This window comes from Mustela nigripes, chromosome 5, assembly GCF_022355385.1.
Source record: "Mustela nigripes isolate SB6536 chromosome 5, MUSNIG.SB6536, whole genome shotgun sequence".
Lineage (NCBI taxonomy): Eukaryota > Metazoa > Chordata > Mammalia > Carnivora > Mustelidae > Mustela > Mustela nigripes.
This window is the reverse complement of record NC_081561.1, coordinates 97,739,727-97,765,084: the sequence shown is the minus strand read 5'-3', so window position 1 is coordinate 97,765,084 and position 25,358 is coordinate 97,739,727. Positions and strand designations below refer to the sequence as shown.

Below are 25,358 nucleotides of genomic sequence, written 5' to 3'. Positions count from 1 at the left end.
GACTCTTAATCTCACAAAACAAACTGAGGGTTGCCGGGGGGAGGGGGTTTGGGAGAAGGGGGTGGGATTATGGACATTGGGGAGGGTATGTGATTTGGTGAGTGCTGTGAAGTGTGTAAACCTGGTGATTCACAGACCTGTACCCCTGGGGATAAAAATATATGTTTATAAAAAATTAAAAATTAAAAAAAAAAATAAATAAAAAAAAAAAAATAAAAAGCAATCCTTAATTGAAGCTGACAGAATTCATAACATACTTTCTCAAAGCTAAATGATATTTCTAACTTAAGAAAATAATTTAAATGCTTTGTATAAAACTTGAAAAGTTTAGAAAAGAATAAAGGTAAAGCCAAATCACCCATTATCCTACAACTTGGAGACAATCATTACCAATATTTTCAAACAAATAAACTCAAGATAAATATCTGTCTTGCATCCTTTATATAGTTACAAGTGGAAAAATTAACTAGATCTCATTGTCGAAACCATTTAACTGTAACATACCTAGGATAGCACCAAACTAGGATAGCACCTAGAAGAGAAGAATGGGGACTTCAACTAGGATCAAAAGTTTGAGTTATATTTTTCTCAAGAACATATTTATGTGATCTTAAAAAAAAAAATGAGGTAAGAAGGCATCCCACATCTATAAATTCCAGAATGACAGAAAAAACACATGAAACTTTGACCTTGTTCTAATGTAAATTTCTCCAATCTCATTTTTGTGCCTGTCATGTTTTTAATTTCCATAGACGTTGCCAGTGTCTCCCTCGGACCCTTCCCGCTCACTCTGGAGGACACACTCCCACTCCACAATGACACCAAGATGCCTACAATAGTAAGAAGTTCTGAGAGTGAATCTATCTCTTTACATGCCTGTTTTTGTTTTATTAGTAATGCAAGAAAAGAGAATGGGTGAATTAGCCATTCAGTATCACTGGTGCTGCATTTTTATCACTCCAATTAAGAGTCAGTGACTTTGTTCTATTCGAGATTCTTCCTTCCTCTAGGGAATGAGGGGAAAATGGTTGAAAACTAGAATAAGGTGGGAGGGATTGCAAGAAACAACTCAATTATAAACTCCAGGATGGCAAGGACCCTTTTACCCCCAGTACCATTCTATTTGACCTATAGGTCATATGGCTGCGGATTCGCTGGAACTATTGCTGTGAACAAAGAATTAAAATGTTCCATTTTTCTCAAAAATATTAGTCCAAGAACAGTGAAAATTGCTGTTGGAAAAAAAATATTGAGATTAAACGTATTCACTATAAAATTTCAAAGACAATTCTGGTTTGCCTTCTCTTTTCTCACACTACTTGCCTCCCGTTCCTTCAAAATCTATTATAGGTCCCCCCTTCTCCAGTAAATATTCCCTGAACGTTTCCTTTTGTATTTACCACATCTTCCTCTTACCCTTTTTATCACCTGCATCTATCACTTATTCTTTCATTCAGCAAACGTTTTACTAAAATCCTCTGATATGCCAGACATTGGGGTATGTGCCAAAGATCCTAAGTTGAGTAAGACACAGTTCCGCCTTCAAGAAATTTATAATGCAAATAAGTACAACAAAATAATCTAGTTGCTGTACTTGAAGATGGCAGGTATATAGAATGGATCAAAATGTTAGACCAGAACAGGTTGCAAAGGATGTGACCCCCAGTCCTGTATATTCACAGAGAGTTTGTGCGTAAATGGTCACTGTTTTTTTTTTTAACTTTGGGAGATTTAATGAAGTATGAGAATCATACTGGATTCAGGAGATTATATGTGGAGTGACAAGATTACCATATAAAAAGACTCTGGGTGAGTATGGCATAGATATTAAATGAGAAATTAAAATATTATTCACTGCTCCAGGAGATTAGAGGAGACAAAGATTTCTTCCCTAAATGATCAGAGGAAATATTATTTTAAATGAACCATAAAATATTAGTAAGAAGTAAAAATGTGTGTGTGTACATATGTGTGTATCCCCATGTTTTAGTGCTGGGATGAGCATGGAGAGCAGTGAGGAGGGTCTCCAGTCAGGAGATTAGCACAAGCGATATGGTATCTTATAAACAGTGAACAAGCTATCTGGTAGTCAGTGCAGGGAAAAATGATACAGACTACAGTTATTCAAGCAGCAACAATTCCATTTACAAAAATTATATATCTAGGAATAAATCAAACCAAAGAGGTGAAAAACCTGTACTCTGAAAACTATAAAATACTGATGAAAGAAACTGAAGATGACACAAAGATATAAAAAGGCATTCCTTGCTCATGGATTAGAAGAATAAATATTGTTAAAATGTCTATACCACCCAAAGCAATTTACACATTTAATGTAATCCTTATCAAAATACCAAGAGCATTTTTCAAAGAGCTAGAACTAAGAATCTTGAAATTTGTATGGAACCACAAAAGACCCCAAACAGACCAAGCAACCTTGAAAAAGAAGAGCAAAACTGGAGGTGTCACAATTCTGGATTTCAGTTAAATTATAAAACTGTAGTAATCAAAACAGTATGGTACTGGCACAAAAATAGACATATAAATCAATGGAACAGAATTGAAAACCCAGAAATAAACCCAAAACTGTATGGTCAACTAATTTTTGACGAAGCAGAAGAGAATATCGAATGAGAAAAGGACAGTCTCTTTGCCAAATAGTGTTGGGAAAACTGGACAGCAACATGCAAAAGAAAGTAATTGGACCCCTTTATTATACCATACACAAATATAAATACAAAATGTATTAAAAATCTAGTCGTGAGACAGGAAACCATAAATAAAACCATAAAAAAAACAGAGAAGGGAATACAGACAGTAACCTCTTTGACATTGGCCACAGCAACTTATTTCTAGATATGTCTCCTGAGGCAAGGGAAATAAAAACAAAAATAAACTGTTGGGACCACATCAAAATAAAAAGCTTCTACACAGCGAAGAAAAAAATCAATAAAACTAAAAGTCTACAGAATGGAAGAAGATATTTGTAAGTGGCATATCTGATGAAAGGTTATTATCCAGAATGTATAAAGAACTTATAAAACTCAACACCCCAAAAACAAATAACCCAATTTTAAAAAGGGCAGAAGACATAAAGAGACGTTTTTCCAAAGAAGGCGAACAGACGGCCAAGAGACACATGAAAAAATGATCATCATTCATCATCAGGGAAATACAAATCAAAACTACAATGAGGTATCACCTCACAGCTTTCAGAATGACTAAAATCAACAACACAAGAAATAATAGATGTTGGCAAGGATGTGGAGAAAAAAGGAACCCTCTTGCACTATTGGTAGGAATGCCAACTGGTGGAGCCACTCTGGAGAACTATATGGAGGTTCCTCAAAAAGTTAAAAATAGAACTACCCTGTGACCCAGCAATTGCACTATTGAGTATTTATCCAAATAATACAAAAACACTAATTCAGACAGACACATGAACCCCTGTTTACAGTAGCATTATTTACAATAGACAAGTTATGGAAAAAGCCCAAGTATCTGTCAGCTGATGAATGGATATTTAAAAATGTGGTGTATATACATGCAATGGAATATTCCTCAACCATAAAAAAGAATGAAATCTTGCCATTTGCAAGGATGTAACCCTATGCTAGAGAGTATAATGCTAAGTGAAATAAGTTAGTCAGAGAAAGACAAATATCAGATGATTTCACTCAGATTTAAGAAACAAAACAAATGAGCAAAGGGAAAGAGAGAGAGAGAAACCTAGAAACAGATTCTTAACTATAGAGAACAAACTAATGGTTATCAGAGGGGAGGTGGGATAGGGGTGGGTGAAATAGGTGATGGGGATTAAGGGCTGCACTTGTCATGATGAGCACAGGATGATGTATGGAAGTGTTGAATCACTATATTGTACACCTGAGACTAAAATAACAGTGTATCTTAACTAACTGGAATTAAAATTTAAAATATTTTAAAATTAAAATTTTAAATTTTAGATTATTTAAATTTTAAATTAAATTTTAAATTTAAATTTAAAATATTCTATTTTAAAAATAGAATACACTACCTGGGCCTACTCAGTAGTTTAATTAAAAAAAAAACTTTCATGAAAAAATATATAAAAAATAAATAAAATTGTTCAAGCAGATTGAGATCAGATTGTGGAGAGCCTTGGAGGTCAGGAAAGAACTTTGGAATTTTACGCATAGATAATAGAGTATCACTGAGGATGCTGGGTAAGAAACATGGAAAATTAATCCAGTAGCTGAAGGTAATTAGAAGATGTCTCACGATTACATCTAAAGAATTTATTTAAATGTCTCATATGAACTTTAAATATGCCCAGTTAAATGGTAAGCTTCTAGAAGATAATACCACATGCCATACATTTTTCTTTTAACTTTCCATATGTCCTAGCACTGTTCTATACCATACAGATGCTTAATGTGTGTTATTTCAATAAGTGAGTGAATGAATGAATGAAAACAAACATCAATAGTCTGGAGAGTGTGAGTCTACATCCTCTGTGTGCACTATTAAAGTTAGAGGCTATGCTGCTGTCCCATGGAAAAGAGAACTTTGTGGTGAGAAATGAAGAGAGACTACATTGACTACCACCCACATGAGATTTGTCCCTCATGTCATTTTCCATTGGTTGGTCTCTTTCAGCTTCCACAGCTTTAATTTCACTAATAAGAGAAAATGTACATTACCAAAGACTTTCCATTTTCTATAGACATGATTTTTACTCTTTTAAGAAAGCTGTTCAGATTTCATGACCATCTGGGTGCCCAATATTGAAAATCTGTCAAACCTCAAGTTTGAACCCCAGCTCTAGGCTTGATCTGTACCCTGGGGGCCTACATGAATTCAGAACAGTGAGAGACTTCTGCCTGTTCTCAGTCCAGAGGGCAAGAAGGATGACCTCTGGTCCTTGATCAGAGGCCAAATCCAGGTCCTCAAAAGAGTGCTTCTCTTCTAAGTCACATGCTACCAAAGGTGGCCCCAATATGCCATTCCTTCTGAGAGATATTTCAAACCCTCTCTTGATCTAACTAGGTTCAATGTGAAGTTTAAGCACAAATGGTCTCATTAAACCAGCCTAGACTCTTCCCTAAGAAAAGATTATATTAAGTAATCGCTCAGCATCCTTAGGTTATTTTGGGTAATCCAGTCGTCATCAAAGAGTATTTATAAAGTTATGCAAGAAGGTGGCACAATCCCAGTGACGGGATTATGTATGTATATATACATGCAGTATTTATGAATTATGTGTGTGTGTGTGTATATGTGTAAATGCTTTCATGAAGAGCACATAGCAGTGTTCTCAAGGATTCTAAACAGTTAACTCATTGGAGCTTTGGTACATTGTCTCTCAATGAAATTCAGAGGACACTTCTAGTTCATAGGATTTTAAAAGCACTTGAGCCTTCATAATATACTTCTTGGGACATTATCAATATATAATGTTTAATATTACCATATGCTTATACTTTATGTTAAGAGAAGACTTTATTTTTTAATTTAGGAAAGAAAAGTAGAACCCACTAAGATATCCAAGGGCCCATTGGAGCAGAAGGTGTTGCTGAGCATCACTCTGGCAAACCCGAAGCTCGAGGCGGAACTCACTGACTCTCAGTCCCCATATTATCAGGAGCTGGCAGCAAAGTCTCAGCTCCAGGTAAGTGAGCCCGTCCCACACAACCACAGCCTGAGTCATGAATCAGAATCTGAGAGCTAACAGGACCTAAACCCTTTGAGTTGAGTTCCAACTTCTTGTGACTAGGCATTCATTTTTAACCATTTGAAAGAAATCAAAAACTGCAATATGTCCCAAAATGTTAGGGCAAATGGATCTCTAGAAAAGTTTTTCTATTCCAGCTTCTCTATCCTAAAAGTCACTTATATTTAGGTTTTCTTTAACTATTAGTGGGTTTTTAAATCTCCTTTAACTGAAAGGCACAAAGCACATATTTTATAGGTCTAAAATGTTCATGTAAGCACCAACTAGGGAATATGCTGGGTTGAAATATGAATTTTTAACCCATATTTGTCTTACATAATGTTTCCACTTTTGCAGTTTGATGCAATTTAAAACCTTGGCATTTTTCATGGGTGAAAATGAAAGCCAATTATGTTGTCCATGTCATCCAGGAAACTTAGGAGCTGCCCCAAGATGTCTCCTCCATCTCTGACCATTATCTCCTCTGCCCACCTCTTCATTCGCCACAGGATGAATCCAAAGCGCTGTGCTGACTGTGGCTTCTATTCACCATGAAGAGAGTCCTGTCTTCCTTTCCAGCTTCATCTGAACACTAGGTTTTTCCCATCCCCCTCCTTTGCACACTACTTTACAGGAAATACAAACTGCTTGCAAATCTCTTCTCACCTTTAGCCTTTCCATGTGCTGCTTCCTCTGTCCGCAATGTCCCTTCCCTGGGTTTCAAATTTTGTAAACTTCATCAAGGAAAGTTCTCTCCACTCATCCTGGGTTCAGTACCTCTCCTCTGAGCTAACACTCAGTGCCCACTGCTGTCCCAAGAGTTATCACCCTGTCTTGAGATTGTTTGTTTACACGTCTATGGCTTTTGTTGTCTCTATTTCTCCCTCTTCACCCAGCACCTCACTGCCTTCAGGCTCTGGGCGTCCCCTTGAGGGCAGGCGTCCCCTTGATCTCTGAGGACTTACCGCCTAATATGGAGTTGGGATTCAGTTAACTATTCTGTAATTATAGAAATGCAATTGAGAATCGATGCATTCATATGATAACATAACCATGAACTACATTTTTGGATAGCCCAAGCATCTCACACAGCACGGCCAGGGAACCTACAGGCCCCTACTTCTCACATGTGGAGAATTCAAGGCTTACCTCCTCTCAACTGAGGAGATGATGAATAAGCAAAAATTTTTTGTTTTGTTTTGTTTTTGTTTGTTTGTTTAATTTTTTATTTTTTATAAACATATAATATATTTTCTTTCCCCAGGGGTACAGGTCTGTGAATCACCAGGTTTACACACTTCACAGCACTCACCAAAGCACATACCCTCCCCAATGTCCATAACCCCACCCCCCTTCTCCCAACCCCCCTCCTCCCAGCAACCCTCAGTTTGTTTTGTGAGATTAAGAGTCACTTATGGTTTGTCTCCCTCCCAATCCCATCTTGTTTCATTTATTCTTCTCCTACCCCCTTAAGCCCCCAGAATAAGCAAAAATTTTAAACCTCCAACCACTCCCTGCATCACCGTTCAGCCAATAAAATATAAAGAATCATCTCTACACACTTCAAAGAGAAAACATCAGCATGGGGTGTTTATGAACTGGAGAGGTACTTAGACATGGATTATTAGATAGAATGAATTAAAAATTGTCTGTGAACTTTCTGTTTGTTCTTTAAAATATTCTTTTCAGAAAGTTCTGAGTATAATCAAAGTTATCTTCAAAATTGGTTAGTTGGCCAAGATTCAAACCCAAGCAGCCTGGCATCAGAACCCCTATTCTTAATCATTATGCTATACTTCCCATTTTTCCCAAATAAATATCTTCAAGGCAGGGATTTTTGTACCATCATCATATAAACAAGTCCATTCTAGACTCAAAACCTTATTAGCCAAAAGACTATGTCTTCTTGCTCAGTCTTGTTCCAGAAACCCATTACATCAGTCCTGCTGGTTCCTCTGCATGATCACTGGCTTCTCTGAAATGGAGCCCCTCTGCTTAGAGCATCTGTTCCCTTTCCAGGCTCCTGAGCAATCCAGACCACCTAGCAGCCTGCCCACACATAACTAAGCAGCTCCACCACAGCCCAGACTTGCATCAGCACAGCCATTCAGGCCTAATCAGGAATTAATGGACAGTGCTTTGCAGTAATTTAATTTCCACAATAAACCTAATGAGCAATTTAATACAAATGTCAAAAGGAATGCTTAGTTGTTGTCTGAATGCTTTCTCCTGTGCAAACATTCATGAGAACTCAACACGGCTGCCTTTTTATAGCCCCGTTAGCATACATTCCAGCAGAATCAGGGAGGCCCCTGTGCAGTTAGTATTATTAATAAGGTTAACTGGGCACTTAATTAGCAATTTAGTGGTTAGCACTCCATGATTGGAAGGTCCCCAGAAGATTATTTAGCGGAATTAACTGAAGGCCTTTGTCATCTCCTCCCTAGATGCCTTCTGCACCCTCCTAAGCAGAGCTGGCTCTTAATCAATCACAGGCAGGTTCACAAAGAGGACATAGACAACAAGCAAAATTCCCCTCCACCAGAGGCAGTGCCGTGGAGCACTCCTGGAGGGGAGGACGGCTCTCCCTGGAGATGTTCCCTGCGGCCCATGCTGCGGCTGTGAGCCTCTCTGGAAGCAGCTCCGTGCTTGTTTTCCTCCATAGAACAGCATCTCTGATATCCTGGATAAGAAAGAGGAACAAGTCAGGATCTGAATCTTCTGCTCCAGAAACTGCTGCTCACGCTTAAACATTGAGTCCCAGGTGTTGTTCCTGGAATGGCATGACAGATGCCTTGTGGCCCCAGAGCTGTTTGTCACAGGAGGCCAGAATAGACCTGGAGCATGTACACAGCTCCTTACTACTTGCCCCCATACTAAAGACCAGGTCCCCCACGCCTAAACTCCTAGCTCTCCTCTGGTAAGCCTGTGGTGGGGGTGGCCGTGGAGAAACAGAAACTTATTACTCAGGCTCCCTCGCCCTAACCTCTACGGAGACCCTCACTCTGTCCTTCCCCTCACTGAGTCTTTTAAAAACAACCGACTAAAGGCCTGCTCTGTCTGCTCTCATCAGGCCCCATGGTATGTGACCACAGAAGAAGTAAAAGAAAATTGGCCTACCGAGGAGCTAGTAGTAATCCAGTAGGAGAGATAGAAACTAAGTAAATCAATAATACAGTATCATCCACTCTTTGCCCATTGTGTGTCCAGCACCTATTAGTTATTCCTTATAGGAGCCTCAAATTATAAGTATTGTTGTCCCCTTTTGGCTAAGGAGATCAGATTCAGAGATCATATTGCTTATGGCTAAGCAATAAACTCCAGGCCTTAATAAGGAGAAAGTAGCAGAACCAATATTTAAACTCAAGCCTACACAGCTACCTCCTCACCCAAAAACTGGCCTACCTTCATCACTGCAGTTATCATATACTCAGGGGATGAAAACTATTTTTAACATTGGTGCAAGAAAATATGACTTGGGAGGTAAAACAGTCTGCTGGAAAAAGAAATCCATGATGCGTTTCAAAGCCCTGTGTAAGTGATTTGGGGATTATCTGTGCATCACTGCCTTAGTCCTTGGCATAGATAATGTAGAGTCAGCAGTAATTTTAGATACAGTGACAATGCAGTTGCATGTCGATGAGTTTAGAGAATGAAGAGAGGCGCTCAAGGCAATTAAACAAACTTTGCTGAGTCCCTACTATGGGACTGATGATGGTCTCCTAGGTACTGAGAGGGAGGGAGATGAAGATGAGTCAATAAGCCATGGTTCCTGAGCCCAAAGAGCATAATCTCAGTGAGGAAGACATCATGCAGCTCACAGACTGTTTTATGGGACCTAGTGCATTAAGTTCTAGAGTAGTAGGGAGAAGAAATCATTGAACCTGACTTAAGGGCTCTACGGATGCTTTTCAATTGAGAATATGTTTGGGGTGCCTGGGTGACTCGGTCAGTTAGGCATCTGTCTTTGGCTCAGCCTGATCTCGGGGTCCTAGGACTAAGCCCCACATCAGTCTCCCTGCTCAGCTGGGAGCCTGCTTCTCCCCCTGCTTATGCTCTCTGCTCTCTTTCTCCATCTCTCTCATTCTCTCTCTCTTTCTCTCCATCCCTTGTTCTCTCTGTCTCTCTCTCAAATAAATAATAACAACCTTTTAAAAAATAGAGAATGAGTTTGTGCCGGCTTTGAAAGATGGGGGCGTGGGCAGTCAATAAACAGAAGGTAGAAGTTGCATCTTGGGCTAAAGGGGAAATAAGTTATAGAAGTCTGAATGAGGTACATGTTGTATTTGAGGAGAGATAAGCCTTGGTTTAGTGAAATTAGAGGATACAATATTGGCCAAGGAGGTAATGATGGCAGGAAGAATAAATGATAAAGTACTTGGGGAATGGAGAAGGTAGATTGCAGAGGGTCTTAAATGCCATTCTAAAGAACTGGAGCTTCTTCAATGGGCAGTGCCGCCCAGCAAGGGACTTTTAGTGAAGAACAACAGATATGGAATGATTACCTTGGAAATAAAAATGTGGTCAAGGAAACATCTCCTCTTTTTCCTCCTGCCCCAACATATCCCTCCCCCAAATTTCTCCTTCCTTTCCTCATGCACACCTAGAAAACCATTTCAGCTATGTAAAAAGGGAGATGGGAAGAGTACACCTGCCATGGGAATAAGAACATGGTGGAAACGAAATGTTTCCCCACTTACTAAATAAGTGAGGAGAGTGAGATAAGGAGGCTGAGTGCAAATTTCCAGAATCTTTATATATAAAGTAGAGTGCAGACATGAATAAGATGGATTAAACAAGACTGAGAAAGTGGTCCTTGAGATAGAAGAAGAACCAGGGGAAAAGGCAGGCAAACCCTGGAAGAGGAACGGAAAATGCCACTGGATTTGGAGAGAGCCAAGAGGCAACTGCCTGGAGAAAACTGTCCCTCCTAGACAAATCCAGAGGCAGAAGCCAGACTGTAGTGGGTCAGGAGTCATTGAGTATAACAATTGTAAAATATTCTGATAATACGCCTCATTAGCAAGGTCAGACTAATTAAGAAATAAATCTATAATCTAACCTATTAGAGTCTGATTGTACCATGTTATTTAGTTACAGCAGCCATTTTGATTTTAATAATTCCTTGAACATTATATTTTCCAAATCATCTTATTCAACTCAGAAAATATAATAGTTACTCTGTATGTATAAATAAAAACACTGTAGCCAAAAATGTTTCTTCCAAGTACCACCTTAAAGTTATTTCATATTCTATTTAAAGTAACCATTAAAGCAGGTCTGAACTACCCAATTGCACCTTTTTAAATTTTTCTATTTTTTTTTTTTTTAAGAGAGAGAGAAAGAGTGTGCAAGGTGGGGAGGGGCGTAGGGAGAGGAAGAGGGAGAAAGAGAATCTTAGGCAGGCTCCACTGAGATCATGACCTGAGCCAAAATCAAGAGTCAGATGTTTAAACAACTAAGCCATCAAGGCACCCCCTGCCCCACAATTGCAGCTTTTAAATAAATACCAAAACACTTTCCTCTGGGTTTCAGAAATAACTAAGAACAAAGAGTTTGGCCTCAATAGTTGCTTCAATTTTGCATTTTCATGTTTTTCCCCAAACTCATCAGAAGTATTTAGGCTTTTTCAGTTAGGTAAGATCTGACCCAGTAGCGCCTGAAGAGTGTCTCATAAATTTCTTTCCTTCTGCAGATGCAAAAGGTATTTAAGAAACTTCCAGGATTCAAAGAAATCCATGTGCTAGGATTTAGGTAAGTAAGAGAACCGGGCTCTTCTCAATTTTTAAATTACTTTCTCCCTGTCCATTTTAAAAGCAGTGTCATGAGGATTATAAGGTTCCTTTCCCCCAAGTTGTTTAGCCCTGCCAGATCCTGAAAACCGAATACATTTGAGATAAAGGAACTGTCTAATTAGAACATGACTCTAGGTGATTTTTTAAGGGGTAACACAGAAGCTGTATTCCCTCCTCCCTCTGGAGGCAGAAACACTGCTCTCTGCAGAGAGCTCATCTGCTGTCTCTGGCAATGTTATTAACAAACCTCTTAGGAGAACACCTCAGTAGGGACAGGTCAAAAGAAGTAGCAATTAGTTACCTTAGAGCCTGATTGCCTGGTTCCCTGTTGAATGCCAAATATCATCATCATTGAAACAAATCAGTGTGACCCTAGGGAATCAGGTGAAACTAAAAAAAGTAGTTAGTACCTTTGGGGATAAGGGAGTTGAAGGAATGGGGTAGAAAGGGACAGAAGTGGAAGGAATACTTCCCAAAATACAGCTTTTATTATCATTTTGATGTCTAAACTGTAGTAATGCATTACCACACAAAAATTATTAAATTATAATTTTAAATAAAGGAAATGAAATTAAAGAATAGTGCCATGCTAAAGCAGGGCTGACTTGTGTTTCCATGGCTTCCCCACAAGCAGGCCTATATCCATGAGCATCCCAACACTCTAATCTGGGTGGGTACTATGATTTTTGGCAAGCAGTTTTACATCCTCTTTCTAAGTTCTCACTCAAAACAGCTACAGGCAGGGTCCTAATGTGATATTTTTTTTCAAATGTGCCACAAGGTGTATGTCAACCCTGGTGTGTCAGAATGAGATTCCCTGCCCCAACGGTGATTCATAAAGTGAGAAGAGAAGGCCTCCCCCAGACTACTTCCTGGCCCCTCCACTGTCTCTTGTCTTAAAGCCAGGTGCCCAGAGCAAGTTTCCACACTCACGAGGAATAGCTTCTGGGTGAGCTCCACCGGTTCTTTCCTTTCAAAGCTCTCAGGCCCCTCTGATTTGTCTGACTCCAGGGGAAGAAAGTATTGGAAAGTGAAAGTTATAAAAGATGAAACCCTTAATATGTACCACAGCAGTCTCATTTTTCTTTATTTCACGATGCTGCTCCACAATATTCCATGTGAAATCAGATGGATTAGAAAGAAATAAAAGGTGATAGTAGAATATTCTGCATACGTGGCAAGGTCTTCTGGACAAGCCACTGTGCTAAGAGCAGATGTTTCATTTAAAGCTGAAGGAAATGATACGAACCGTCCTCCTGGTGAATGTTCAATTTGCTCATTATGCCCTCCCTTCAAATAAATGAAAAACTAATAATAAAAAAAATCTATTTCGGAAGAAAATGAAAATGTTAGGATGATGAAATTTCACAAGGTAAAAAAAGGTGTAGCCCCTGAAGCTGCATCTTTCCCGTGTGTTTGTCTCTGTAAGACTTTATTCTTATTTCTGCCAAAGATGCTTATGAAGTAAATTTGACCGTATATTTCTAATGATTTCCGTTATGGAATGAATACTTAGTCCCCCAGAAAACATTTTGACCCTGAATACTATAAACAATATGTTTATGAGTATGACCCTGAATACTATAAACAATATGTTTTATCGTATCTAACAATGCTCAGAATATTGTAAAGTAAACTTAGTGCGAAGGAAATTACTTTCTCATGGAGCCAGATCCCCTAAAACACTATGAATCTCCCGATACTGTCTTTATTTCAGCTCATTTGTATAAAACCTGATCTATAATTTAATAAGTACATTTTTATTAGTGACCTCGTCTGAGTCTCCCAACACAACTGGGAAGTTGGAAGGACATCTAATATTAACACAATTATAAGGACGAACAGAAAAAGATCCACTTTAAATTCTGCTTTATTACTTACAGCAAATATGGGAAACTATTAACAATCATTTAATCTGGTTGGAGGGTCTTTCAAAGACTAGTTCATAAATGTCCATAGCAGCTTTATTTGAAGTAGCTGAGGACTAGAGGCAACCTAAAAGTCCATCAACAGAGCAACAGATAACACAAACTGTGGACTATTGTTACCATAGACAACTCCTCAGCAGAGGGAGGAACTAATAGAATACACAACAATATGGGTTCATCTCAGAATAACTATGTTGAGTGAAGGAAGCCAGAAGGAAAGGAGTATATTATGGTTCCATTTGTATGTAACTCTAGAACACACAAACTAATCTATAATGATAGAAAACAGATCAGTAGTTTCTTGTGGGGGTTGACACAGAAAGGATAGGAGGGAATGGTTTCAAAGGGGCATGAGTAAACCTTTGGGAGGAATTCATTTGACTGTGGTAATGATTGCACTGTGTATAGGGTCAAACTTAGATCAAACTCTACACCTTCAACATTTGCAGTTGGTTTCATGACAATTATATTTCAATTCAGTATACATTTTTTTTTAATGAGCAGAATTAGGTTCTTGGCTCAAGAAGCCCCGCTTCTCTCCAAACTACAAGCCACTGCTGAAAGAAGCATGAGGCAAGCCCTAAATGAATGTCTAGTCAGTACAGAAGTCCCTCCCACAGAGCAGCCCCAATGAAAAAGTCATAGATTGTCCCCTGCTTCCTCAGAAGGAAAGTCATAGTGAAGTCTATTTCAGTCATATATTATCAAGGTATGAAAGTTAAATGAATTCATACTCCAGGCAGAAAGAGCAGCAACACAAATTCCATCACATGCGTAGAATGTCTTTGTCAACAAATATCATCTGAAATGTGAAAAGAGGAAGCTGAATATAGCTTCTAAACCAAATTCATGTAGATGCCCAGAGGAGTCCAGAATACTCGCCAGTGTGATGACCAAATGGCCTCTTTTGAGGCTTGAGCAGGTAGTGGCATAGCAAATGGGCTCAAACTTGAAGTCAGGCAGGACAGGGTTTGAATCCTGGCTCTGCCACCTTCCAGCTAACAACTACCCCCTGTGTGTGTGTTCCTTTCTCTGGAGAATGGAGATGTGTTGTTGAAAAGATTAAATGAAGGTGCATGTAAACCGCCTGGCACAGACCACCCACTCAGTAAACAGGTGTTTATTTTTCTTGCAACCTGTTCCATGATGAATTGTACCATTCCCTCAAGGCTTAATGATTAAATAATTTGAAACCAGTCAACAAAACACCAGTTCCAGTGTCCAATCTCAGATAAATTACCTTCAGAATTAAACATTTAATGCTACTCAGAGGGTGAGAAATTCATTTATAAAATACTTTCTTTAAAAACTTCCTGGCACCAGCACTACCCAAAATGTAAGATATATATATTTACCACCTCTTTGGGAAGAATATGAAGAAATCAAAGAGTTTATTTATGTTTTTAAAGAGTTTCTGAAGAGAACCAAAAGTACATGTTGAACACCACATCTGAGACAAATGATGTACTATATGTTGGCTAATTAAATTTAAATTTAAAAATTAAAATAAATAGTATATTTAGTCTTTGAACTTAAGATTGAATCCCAATCAGGAACATCATATAATTCTGTTTACTTCCTAAGATTCATACAGCTCTCAAAATTCCTATCCAAATTCTGATGGCAGTTTATGTATTTTCTTCCAAGCTCTGGGCAAACATGGGAGACAATGGAAAGAAATCTCTCTCTCTCTCTTTCTCTCTCTCTCTCTCTCTTTTCCTCTCTCTGGTATATGCAGTGATTCAGTAAATGTCTTAATAAATTTCATAAAAATTCTTTCTCCCTCGCATGTTCCCATTGCATATGGTGAAATGAAGACCAAAGAAAGGAAGAGATGGGTAATTTGGACTTTTCTAATGTTTTGAAATATAGTACCTTTTCCCCCACAAATTTATATGCTGATTTTTAAAAAATAATTTTACATACCAAGTCTGGGATAAACTAATGGCTTTTTATTGGTGTGTTATTTAAATGAGAGTAATTGATCAGTTACTCAGTAGTAGAAAAAAGATCAAGTCAAAATGACTACATGAGATAAGTATGTAAATAATGATGTGATCAGTGAAAGTATATTCTCTAAAACTCAGAATCCAATTAGAAAAACATAAAAACACATTTCTGTGCATGTTTTAACAATTTCTTAAATATCATTTGTGATGGGAAGTTGTCTGTCTGAATGCACACTTGTACAACCAGCCAACCTAAGTCTGAAACAAAGCAGAGAAACTAATTTGCAACTTGGTTCCAAGGTCAGTTTGAATTGGGGCAGAGCCACTTTACCTCGGAGAGCTCAGTAATAAGAATCCAGCTTTGGCTTCTCTAATTGACTAGTGAAATAATGAACTGTAGACTCTAACTGATTGTGTGGCCCAAAGAACTGCCAAGCGTACACATTATCAGTTTCTGTGGCTCTAAAACACATTTGCATCCCTCGGTGTGGATTTATGGCATAAACTAAAAGGTAAAACCTGATCCTAGAGGAAAGAGTTAAAGAGAATCCTATTTCATTTTTATATGCAAAAAGGTATCAAGTCAATAAATATGATAATAAATATGGTTAATTATATACGACTTCCCTTTCTCTTTTCTCACACCTTTCTTCTAAGATGTTATCTTAAAAGCAGCTTGAGGGAAAAAATTATGTTTGATTTAGAATTTTGTTTTTTTTTTTTTTATTAAAAAATACTTCCTGAAAGAAGTAGAAGAAAAATAAACTTAAGAATTGAACCTTTGACTTGGTTATAATATGCACATACAACTGTCCCACTGTTGTATCCTATGCTGCTATTTCAGAGACCCTCCTAAAGAAGGCTGTTTGTAGAGAAAAGGACAATTCATCCTTCTTGCTGATGGGCACTTCATGACTTTACCTATAAGGCCACAAAAAACACTGGTGAATAATAACAACTCTTGACAAATAATACTTTTTCATAAAGAATAAAGTCAAACTCTGTGATCACTTGACTCGTTTAGTAGCCAGTCTTCAAGCTGGACTTACCACCCGCCCCCCCCTTCCTGTCATTCTATCTAATAACTAAAATACACGTGGATTCTTCTTCCACATTTCAAATTTCTGATAAACATTTAAACTAGTTTTGAAATGGGATACTCCTTTAAGAGCCTATCAGAAAAGAGGATGAAGCTGTCTGGAATCTTCATAGCACATAATGACTCTCTTTGTAAAGCATGTAACAATGGGTTTGGGTGCATTGTGTCCTCTGCTCTCTACAGTTCAAGCTCCATAGAGACAAGGCTTATGGCCATCTTTAAGAGAGACAGTGAAGAATCAAAAAGCCCTGAGAGTGACCTCCTGTCTTTTGATTCCAACAAAATTGGAAGTGAAGGACCCCCTCACGGAACAATGGAGGAGGACAAGCAACCAGAAATCTATCTCACAGATTTAGACCTCAAAAAGCTGATCAGCAAAGCACTAGAGGAAGACAAATCCTTGGATGTGGAAACAATCCAGTTCATTGATGGTAAGTTGGTGATTTTGTAGTTCTAGTTTTATCTGCATTCTGACAGCAACATTAGGAGGTGTCATTTCCACTTGGGCTTTATAGAATCAGTCATTTCTGTGACAGGCACCTCATGAATGGAATCACTTCTCTTTCCTCACTCCAACCTGGGTCTCATTTGGTGAGCCATTGGGTGCTACTTCATAACAAGAATAGGTCTAGGAGAAGCCCAGAGTTTCCATTCAGTAGTTAGCCACAGTTACCCAGTGGAGTCCAGGTAGAAAGAAGCACCTGTGGATAGTTCTGTTCCACTGGCATGACCCAAACAGATTCCTTCACCTAGTAAATTGGTTGAGTCCAAGAAGGAAACAGATGGCCATTCAAATTGGGACAGCATGAGAGTTTGATGAAGGAGTTATTTATAAAGTTTTTCCTAATACACAAAAGAACAGGACAGTTCTCTGGTGCCAGAAGCAGCAAGGCCCCATTACTACCTCAAGGCGTGAAGGGTTTACCTAATGATCTAAGCCTTCCCAAGGCCAGAGGGCAAAAAGCCATTGATATAGTCCATATAAGTCAACCTCTGAGGGCAGAGAATAGCAGGCAGTCTAAAAAAATTAACAAGATCATCAGGCACATTCAGGATTCTCAGAGGGTACCTGGAGGGGCCCATAAACCTAGAATTCCTCATTATGCCCAGCACTCTTAACAGAATAGGTGGACACTAGAAATACTATTTTAGCATGACACGACATGAAACTGGCATTCTCTGCCAGTTCTATTTCTCTGGTTTAGGTAGTCAAACTCAATACTGGAAAACATCAAAAAGTTTCTGAGGACAAGATGCAGGGCAAGAGAATCTCCTAGACAAAAGAACATGAACTTCAGAGTCATCTTAAAGACCATCTGGTACTCTGGTTTGTCTCTGTTCAACCTTCTGGGATATTCTGAGAATCAGGTTTCTAGGTGGAAATAGGACTCTGCAAGTGGTCTTTGGTTCTAGTGCTTATTCTAGCTATTTCTTTTTGTTAGCTTCATTATATCTTCATCCCCACTGGCCTAGCCAATCTATATGCCTGCCTGATCCAAATCTATACAATTAAACTAAGTACTCTAAAAATCTACTTTGATAACTGTTCTTATCACATAAACATACAAGATGTACCCTTTGCATCTGTCCTCCAATATATCATTCACATCAATGACTATTAGTTTGTATGATGCTAATTTATTAATGATTTGCTATACCAGCCTTTAAAAACTGATTATTGCCACATCTTTCAACCCTGACTGTTTTAGTGTCCAACCACAAAAGAAAAAAAAGAAAGAAATACTCAAACCTTGTGATTTTTCACCTGCAGAACTTTGGGGGTCATTGCCAGGCACTGATCCTGACTTCCAGTCAGTGCTGCCTACACTCCTTGCTGATATCACAAAGGTAAGTGAGTTTGTTGTTCTTTTGCTCTTCAAGTAGGAACAAAGCCTCAAAAGCTTGCATCAAAAAAAAAAAAAAAATCAATTTAAAGACTGAACAGAGCAAAATCTTCTTTGCAATGCAAATTATAATTTTTTTCTGTCTTACAGGCAGTACTTTGTTGCCCACTTCCAGTTTCTGTGTTAAAAAAAATATGATACAACTTGCATTTCAAATATCCTAAAACTCAAAAATTTTCTTCAATGTTGTTAGATCTTTGTTTCAATTAGTGTCAAGATTTGCTTTTTTGATAAAAGAAACACATGTTCATGAACTGAAAAGAATACTTAAAGCAGAATATATAATGTAATATTGACTTTTGGAAATAAATATAAACATAAGCATACTTTATAAGCATGTTCTTAAGTCTTAAGGCCTTACTTGTATTTATTTATGAGGGTTTAATGTATTCAAAATAAAATAATAAATTCTGTAATAATTTTTATATTTCATTTAAAGCTATGTCTGCTTAATTTATGCCAAAAGTTGTCAATGGAATATTCATAATTGGAAGTGCTGACTAAGCTCTATTCCTTCTTTAAATGAAGGAATTTGTAAATTCAAACATGGTAGAAAATTCAAAGTATTTCAGCTATTTATTAGCCCTACCCAGGCAAACTCAGTTAGCCAAGAGGCCAATTAATCATATTTTGCCACTTTATCAATGCATGTCTTCCTTCCATGACAAACTTCTGTATCAGAACCTATATCAGAATCCACAGTAGGAAAAAAGACGAATCCATAGTAGATTCAAGTCAACTACAAAATGATTTGCTTAACTCTAAATAAAAGAGAAAAGCACAGAGTGTAGCCCTTCTCACATACAGGGAGATGTCGCTTCTCAACATGTCTTTCTCAATTCATTCTTCAGAATGCTACTTTGAGTCCAGAACTTCCTTTTGGTCAATCCAGGCTTGAGACAGTGGACAGAACAGGACACAGTGTACCTGGTGAGTTTTTTACCACAAAGTCTTTGTTAGCTAATTACATCCTCTATGAGGACTCTATGACACCACCTCAAAGACTAGTGGTAAAATCATTCTTAAGTCAGAAGGTCTCCTCACACCTGCATTTCTGACTGAAGAGCAATCCATTGAACCACTCTCTTCTGAAGAAGAGGCTACCTTCAGTGTCCTTCCCCCTCCCTGGGCCCTAGGCCCACAGAGAGCACTGATCCCCCTTTCCTGATGGATCTGGTGAAAGAAGCTGAAACCAAAGCAGTACCAACTGCTGCACACACAGAGCAGCCTTCTCTTCCAGGCTTCAAAACTGAGAGTCCATCAGGACAAGGTAAGTCATAAGGGATAAGGGACTACAGCAACACAGTACTGACCTTTACAGTCAGTATATGTATTGTTTGCCATATACAGGCTGACCATTCATACCATCTGTTCTGCTACATATGTTTCTTTGGTGCCTATTAGCTCATGTGTAATTGAAAAGGAAGGATGTCAGTAAACATTGGAATCTTCTAGGTTCACTTTTGAATTTCCAAAACCATTCATTTTTGAGGCAATAGAGTTCAACTTTATCACAGTTAAAAAGGAATTTTAGCAATTTATGAAGAATTTAAGAAAAAAATTAAAATTCTGCAGCAGTCTTGTTTTTAGTGCAAAAAGAAGCTGATTTAGTGGCTTCTAGAGCCCCTTATGCTTTCCACTTTGTATAGCTTTCTGGTGAAGCTATACATAATAATGTCTTTAAGGAAACAGGAACTCCAGGATATAAGGCTGATAAGGAGGAACCGTGATTCTAAATGCAAATGACAAAGGAGATTTGTTATAGCTGATTTCTTTTAATTTTTAAAAATTTTTTAAACTTATTTTTTAAATTCAGGTATAATTAAAATACAGTATTGTATTAGTTTCAAGTGTACAATATAATGATTCAACAATTCTATACATTTCTCAGTGTTCATCAAGATAAATGTACTCTTAATGCCCATTATCAATTTCACCCATCCCCCCCCACGCACCTTCCATTTGCTAACCAACAGTTTTTCCTCTGTGTTTAAGAGCCTATTTTTTTTGTTTCTCTTTTTTCCTTTGTTCATTTGCTGTTTCTTAAATTCCACATATTTATCTTTCTCTGACTTATTTCAATTAGCATTATACACTCTAGGTCCAAATATGTTATTGCAAATAGCAATATTTCATTCTTTTTAATGACTGAGTAACATTCCACTATAGGTATATACCATATCTTCTTTATCCATTCATCTATCTATGAACAACTGAGTTGCTTCCATATCTTGGCTATTGTAAATAATGCTGCAATAAACGTGAAGGTACATGTATCTTTTCAAAATTAGTGTTTCTGTTTTCTCTGGGTAAATACCCAGTAGTTGAATTATAGAATTATATGGTAATTCTGTTTTTAATTTTTTGAGGAAACTAGTATTTTCCACAGTGGCTGCACTAATTTGCATACCCACCAACAGTGCCAAAGGTTTCTTTTTCTCCACATCTATTGTTTTTCAGAGTCCATAGTCTCTCATGGTTCATCTCCCCTTCCAATTTCCCCCAACTCCCTTCTCCTATCTCCTCATGTCCTCCATGCTATTTGTTATGCTCCACAAATAAGTGAAACCATATGATAATTGACTCTCTCTGCTTGACTTATTTCACTCAGCATAATCTCTTCCAGTCCCGTCCATGTTGCTACAAAAGTTGGGTATTCATCCTTTCTGATGGAGGCATAATACTCCATAGTGTATATGGACCACATCTTCCTTATCCATTCGTCCATTGAAGGGCATCTTGGTTCTTTCCACAGTTAGGCGACTGTGGCCATTGCTGCTATAAACATTGGGGTATAGATGCCCTTCTTTTCACTACATCTGTATCTTTGGGGTAAATACCCAGGAGTGCAATTGCAGGGTCATAGGGAAATTCTATTTTTAATTTCTTGAGGAATCTCCACACTGTTCTCCAAAGAGGCTGCACCAACTTGTATTCCCACCAACAGTGTAAGAGGGTTCCCCTTTCTCCACATCTCCTCCAACACATGTTGTTTCCTGTCTTGCTAATTTTGGCCATTCTAACTGGTATAAGGTGATATCTCAATGTGATGATGAACATTTTTTCATGTGTCTGATAGCCATTTGTATGTCTTCATTGGAGAAGTGTCTGTTCATATCTTCTGCCCATTTCTTGTGTTTTTTATTTTAACCATTCTGACAGGTAGCCAGGTGATATCTCATGGTGGTTTTAATTTGCATTTCTCTCATCATTATTGACATTGAGCGACTTCAAATGTATCTGTTTGCCATCTATATATCTTCTTCGGTGTTCGGAAAAATATCTATTCAGGTCCGCTGTCCATTTTTTAGTTGGATTATTTGATTTTTTTGGTGTTGAGTTGTATAAATTCTTTATGTATGTTGCATATAACCCCCATGGGATATATCATTTGCAAATATCTTCTCCCTTTCAATAGGTTGCCTTTTTGTTTTGTTGATGCTTTCCTTTGTTGTATAAAAGTTTTTTATTTTGGTATGCTCTCAATAGTTTAATTTTGCTTTTATTTCTACAACTGTTGTCAAATTACTATGTTATGGTTGATGTTTTTAATAGGATTGTTACTGTTTTAGGTAGGGCTCTCTTTACAAAATTCTACAGGTTTTGAGTGGTCTATTTCACTACTACCTTCCTCATAAACCTTGTGTGCAATTAGTATGAAATTTTATGGAATACAAGTTTTTTTCTCAAATACATATTGGCACAAAAGCAGAACCACCCATAAAGATTATGTTTGGCTTACCTGATTATCAGTGAATAAATTTTAACTGCATGATACAGTTACCTATTTTTGCACTACAAACCATCCCCAAAGTTTGTGGCTTAAAACATTGATCATTTATTTTGCCCTTAAGTCTGAGATTTGGGCAGGGATCAGTGAGAACAGTCTTTCTCTGTCACACGTTGTGTCACCTAGAGTATCTCAAGCTAACAGGTGTTGAACATCTTTTTTTATTCATATGGCTGGCAATTCAGTACTCAACCACAGCTGTTGGTTGGTGGAGCTGGGGTGCAGGGACTCATTTCTATTCTATCTAGATCTCTTTAACAGGGCTACTTGGGCATCCTTAAAGCATGGCAGCATAGGTTTAAAGAGTCAGTATTGCAGGAGTCAGAAAGTGGAAGCTTAACAGCTTGGAAACAGTGTCAATTCCTCACATCCTAATGACTAGATAGCCATAGAGATCATCTCAGTTCAGGAAGAGGAAACATAGACCTTATCTCTAGATAGGAGAAGTATCAAAAATTTTATGGCCATTTATAATCCACTACAATCCACATCAACCACTATTTTGACTTTCAAATTATTTGAAAGTTGGTTGTAGGGGTGCCTGGGTGGCTCAACTGGTTAATGGTCTGACTCGATTTTGACTCAAGTCATGATCTCAGGATACTGGGATGGAGCCCCACATTGGGCTCAACACTCAGTGGGGAATCTGATTGAGGATTTCTCTCCCTCTCTCTCTGCCCCTCTCCATGCCCTCACTCTCTCTCTTTCTCACACTCACTAAAATAAACAAATAAATCTTTGGAAAAAATTTTAAAAATAAAAAAAAATAAGTGGGCTGTATAATACAAAGCAAACCTTTATGGTAAAGTTGTTGATAGCAAATGCTCAGTGGATTCCTTTCTTTCATTATGATATCATAAAACCTTATTAAAGATCAGTATTTCAGGTAGGTTAATAAAAATGATTCTATATCATGATGAGTGCATTACTGTGTTTTCAAAATTGCTTTACTGTTCTCATATATTTATACATTCCTTTCACTCAAGATTGTATTTTAGAACACTAAAGCTGGAAGGAATCTTAGACATAATCTGGTTAAGCTACTGTGCTTCATGGATAAGAAAATCAAGGCTAGCAATGTGAAGTGTCTTGCTCAAGGTCACACTGTAGCTGGTTGCAAAGCTGACACCATGTCAGTTTTCCTCCACCCACTGTTCTATTTGGCTTACCTACCCCACCATTAAAAAAATTCCCTCAAACTTGTTTTGCCTTCAAACCACAGCTTCTTTTCTCTCTGTTTTACAACGCTATCGATTTTTTTTTTTTAAGTTTCACAAAGGTTTCACCTCTAACCATACATTACAGGGACACAATTTTCAAAAAAATCACAGATGGGATCCTAATTAATCAATTTAGCAGCCTCATTTCCATCTTTATTTTACTTGATGTTTCTAGCAAGGGCTCCTGTCAACCACTCCCTTCTTGAAATTCCTTCTTCATCTGGCTTCCACAAAATCACTTCTTGATTCCTCTCATATTTCCTGACTCCTCCTCTTCAATCTCCTGCACTGGAGCTTATTGTTAGTTTTTATTTATAATTTGCTTATTAAAATCCTACCTCATTCAAAAAAAAATTATGATGATTTATAGACATGGAGGAAATGCAAAAAGATTTTAGAGAATTAGAAAAATAGAAGAAAAGATAAAGCAAAAAATGTCAGATGACTCTTGAAGTAATAAAACAATTTTGGAACTAGATAGAGGTGGTATTTGCACAACATTGTAAATTTACTAATTCACAATTACTGAATCATGCATTTTAAAATTTTATGTTATGTTTCACCTCAAGAGTTTGCTTTTTTAAATCAAATGACTCTAGGGAAAATTGTGTACAAAATAAACATTATACAGTTCTTTAAGTTTGCTTTGGGTAACTTGTGAATTTGCCTCTGAGTTTCTTAGCACTTTGCTAAGAGGCATAAGGAATGCTAAAGCCTAGTTCATTACAGCAGTTCTTTGAGGGGCTAGGTTCTGACAGTCTGCCTTAATTCAAGGATTGATTTTAGAGTATCCAGAGGAATGAATGTATTGCATAATTTTTAGTCAATGTTCCATAAATAAAAATTATATCTCATAACTCAGCTTTTGATTAGTATTGACCAAGAAGCACTGCATTTGCTGACAGGGGCCTAGAGTGCAAATATTCTGTTACCAATTAAAGGCAGAGCCACATGCTTTCATAATCAGCCCAGCTGGGAAGAGAAATGCCATATCTTAATGAAAAATGAAAACCCTAACTAGTAAGTGTCCTAATAAAAAGGCCTTCTATTTATACACATGGAAATGAGGGGAGGGGAACACAAGCATTCTAGACAAGACCAAAGCTTCCCTCTCTTAAAACACAGTTCTGCATCTCCCCCATGCACAGGTAAAATGACAACCAGGACTCCAAACTTCCTACACCATGGTATTACTGAGGTAAATTTAGCCTGGAAAATTTTTAAGGTTAGTGTCACCAAACACCCACCAACCCATTAAAATCTCAATAAAGCACTCATAGAAATCTCTCAGTTTAAGCAGTTTGACTTAGTAGTTAATCCCTTGAGATAAAGTACTTGCAAAATATACCTCTAGAACGCTAAATGAATTGGTATTTTGTATAAAATTCTGAGATCTTCTATTATTAACATTTTGGGGAGGTAGTTGATCCTAAGCCGTTCGTTCTTACAGAGCCAATTAACTGTTAAGATCACTCCTATTTCATAAAGTGAGAGTCATAAAATATTGGAGAAACTCAACACCCTGTCTTCCTCATAACATGAATCCATCTTGTTCAAAAATTTTATCAATTTTTTTGTGGTTTGATTTGTTTTAGGCGTGTATTGACAACAATACATCTTTCTTTTCCCTCATTAGAATGATGATCTGATCTATCAAACGAGAACTTCTTGGGGCACCTGGGTGGCTCAGTGGGTTAAGCCTTTGCCTTTTGACTCAGGTCACAATTTCAGGGCCCTGGGATCAATCCCTGCATTGGGTTCTCTACTCAGCAGGGAGCCTGCTTCACCCTCCCTCTCTGACTGCCTTTCTGCCTACTTGTGATCTCTCTCTCTCTCTATGTCAAATAAATAAATAAATAAAATCTTTAAAAAAAGAGAGAGAGAGAAAACCTCTTTAGTGTTCTCTCTTCCAAATTATAGGCTATTTTCACTTGCTGGACATTTCATTTAAGTCGCAAGCCAGATCTCCTAATAAATTGCA

At 37.7% G+C, this 25,358-nt stretch overlaps 1 protein-coding gene across 2 annotated transcripts in view; it reads left to right on the top strand.

Annotated features, from left to right (window-relative positions):
* The window catches only part of IMPG1 (interphotoreceptor matrix proteoglycan 1), a 131,650-nt gene that overhangs the window by 44,561 nt on the left and 61,731 nt on the right, over window positions 1–25,358 (top strand). For both annotated transcript variants that reach the window (XM_059400962.1, XM_059400961.1), the window contains 7 exons: window positions 753–838; window positions 5,498–5,650; window positions 11,388–11,446; window positions 15,233–15,253; window positions 16,647–16,894; window positions 18,235–18,311; window positions 19,219–19,297. In XM_059400962.1, the coding sequence (XP_059256945.1) occupies window positions 753–838; window positions 5,498–5,650; window positions 11,388–11,446; window positions 15,233–15,253; window positions 16,647–16,894; window positions 18,235–18,311; window positions 19,219–19,297 (723 nt within the window). The remainder of the gene's footprint in view (window positions 1–752; window positions 839–5,497; window positions 5,651–11,387; window positions 11,447–15,232; window positions 15,254–16,646; window positions 16,895–18,234; window positions 18,312–19,218; window positions 19,298–25,358) is intronic.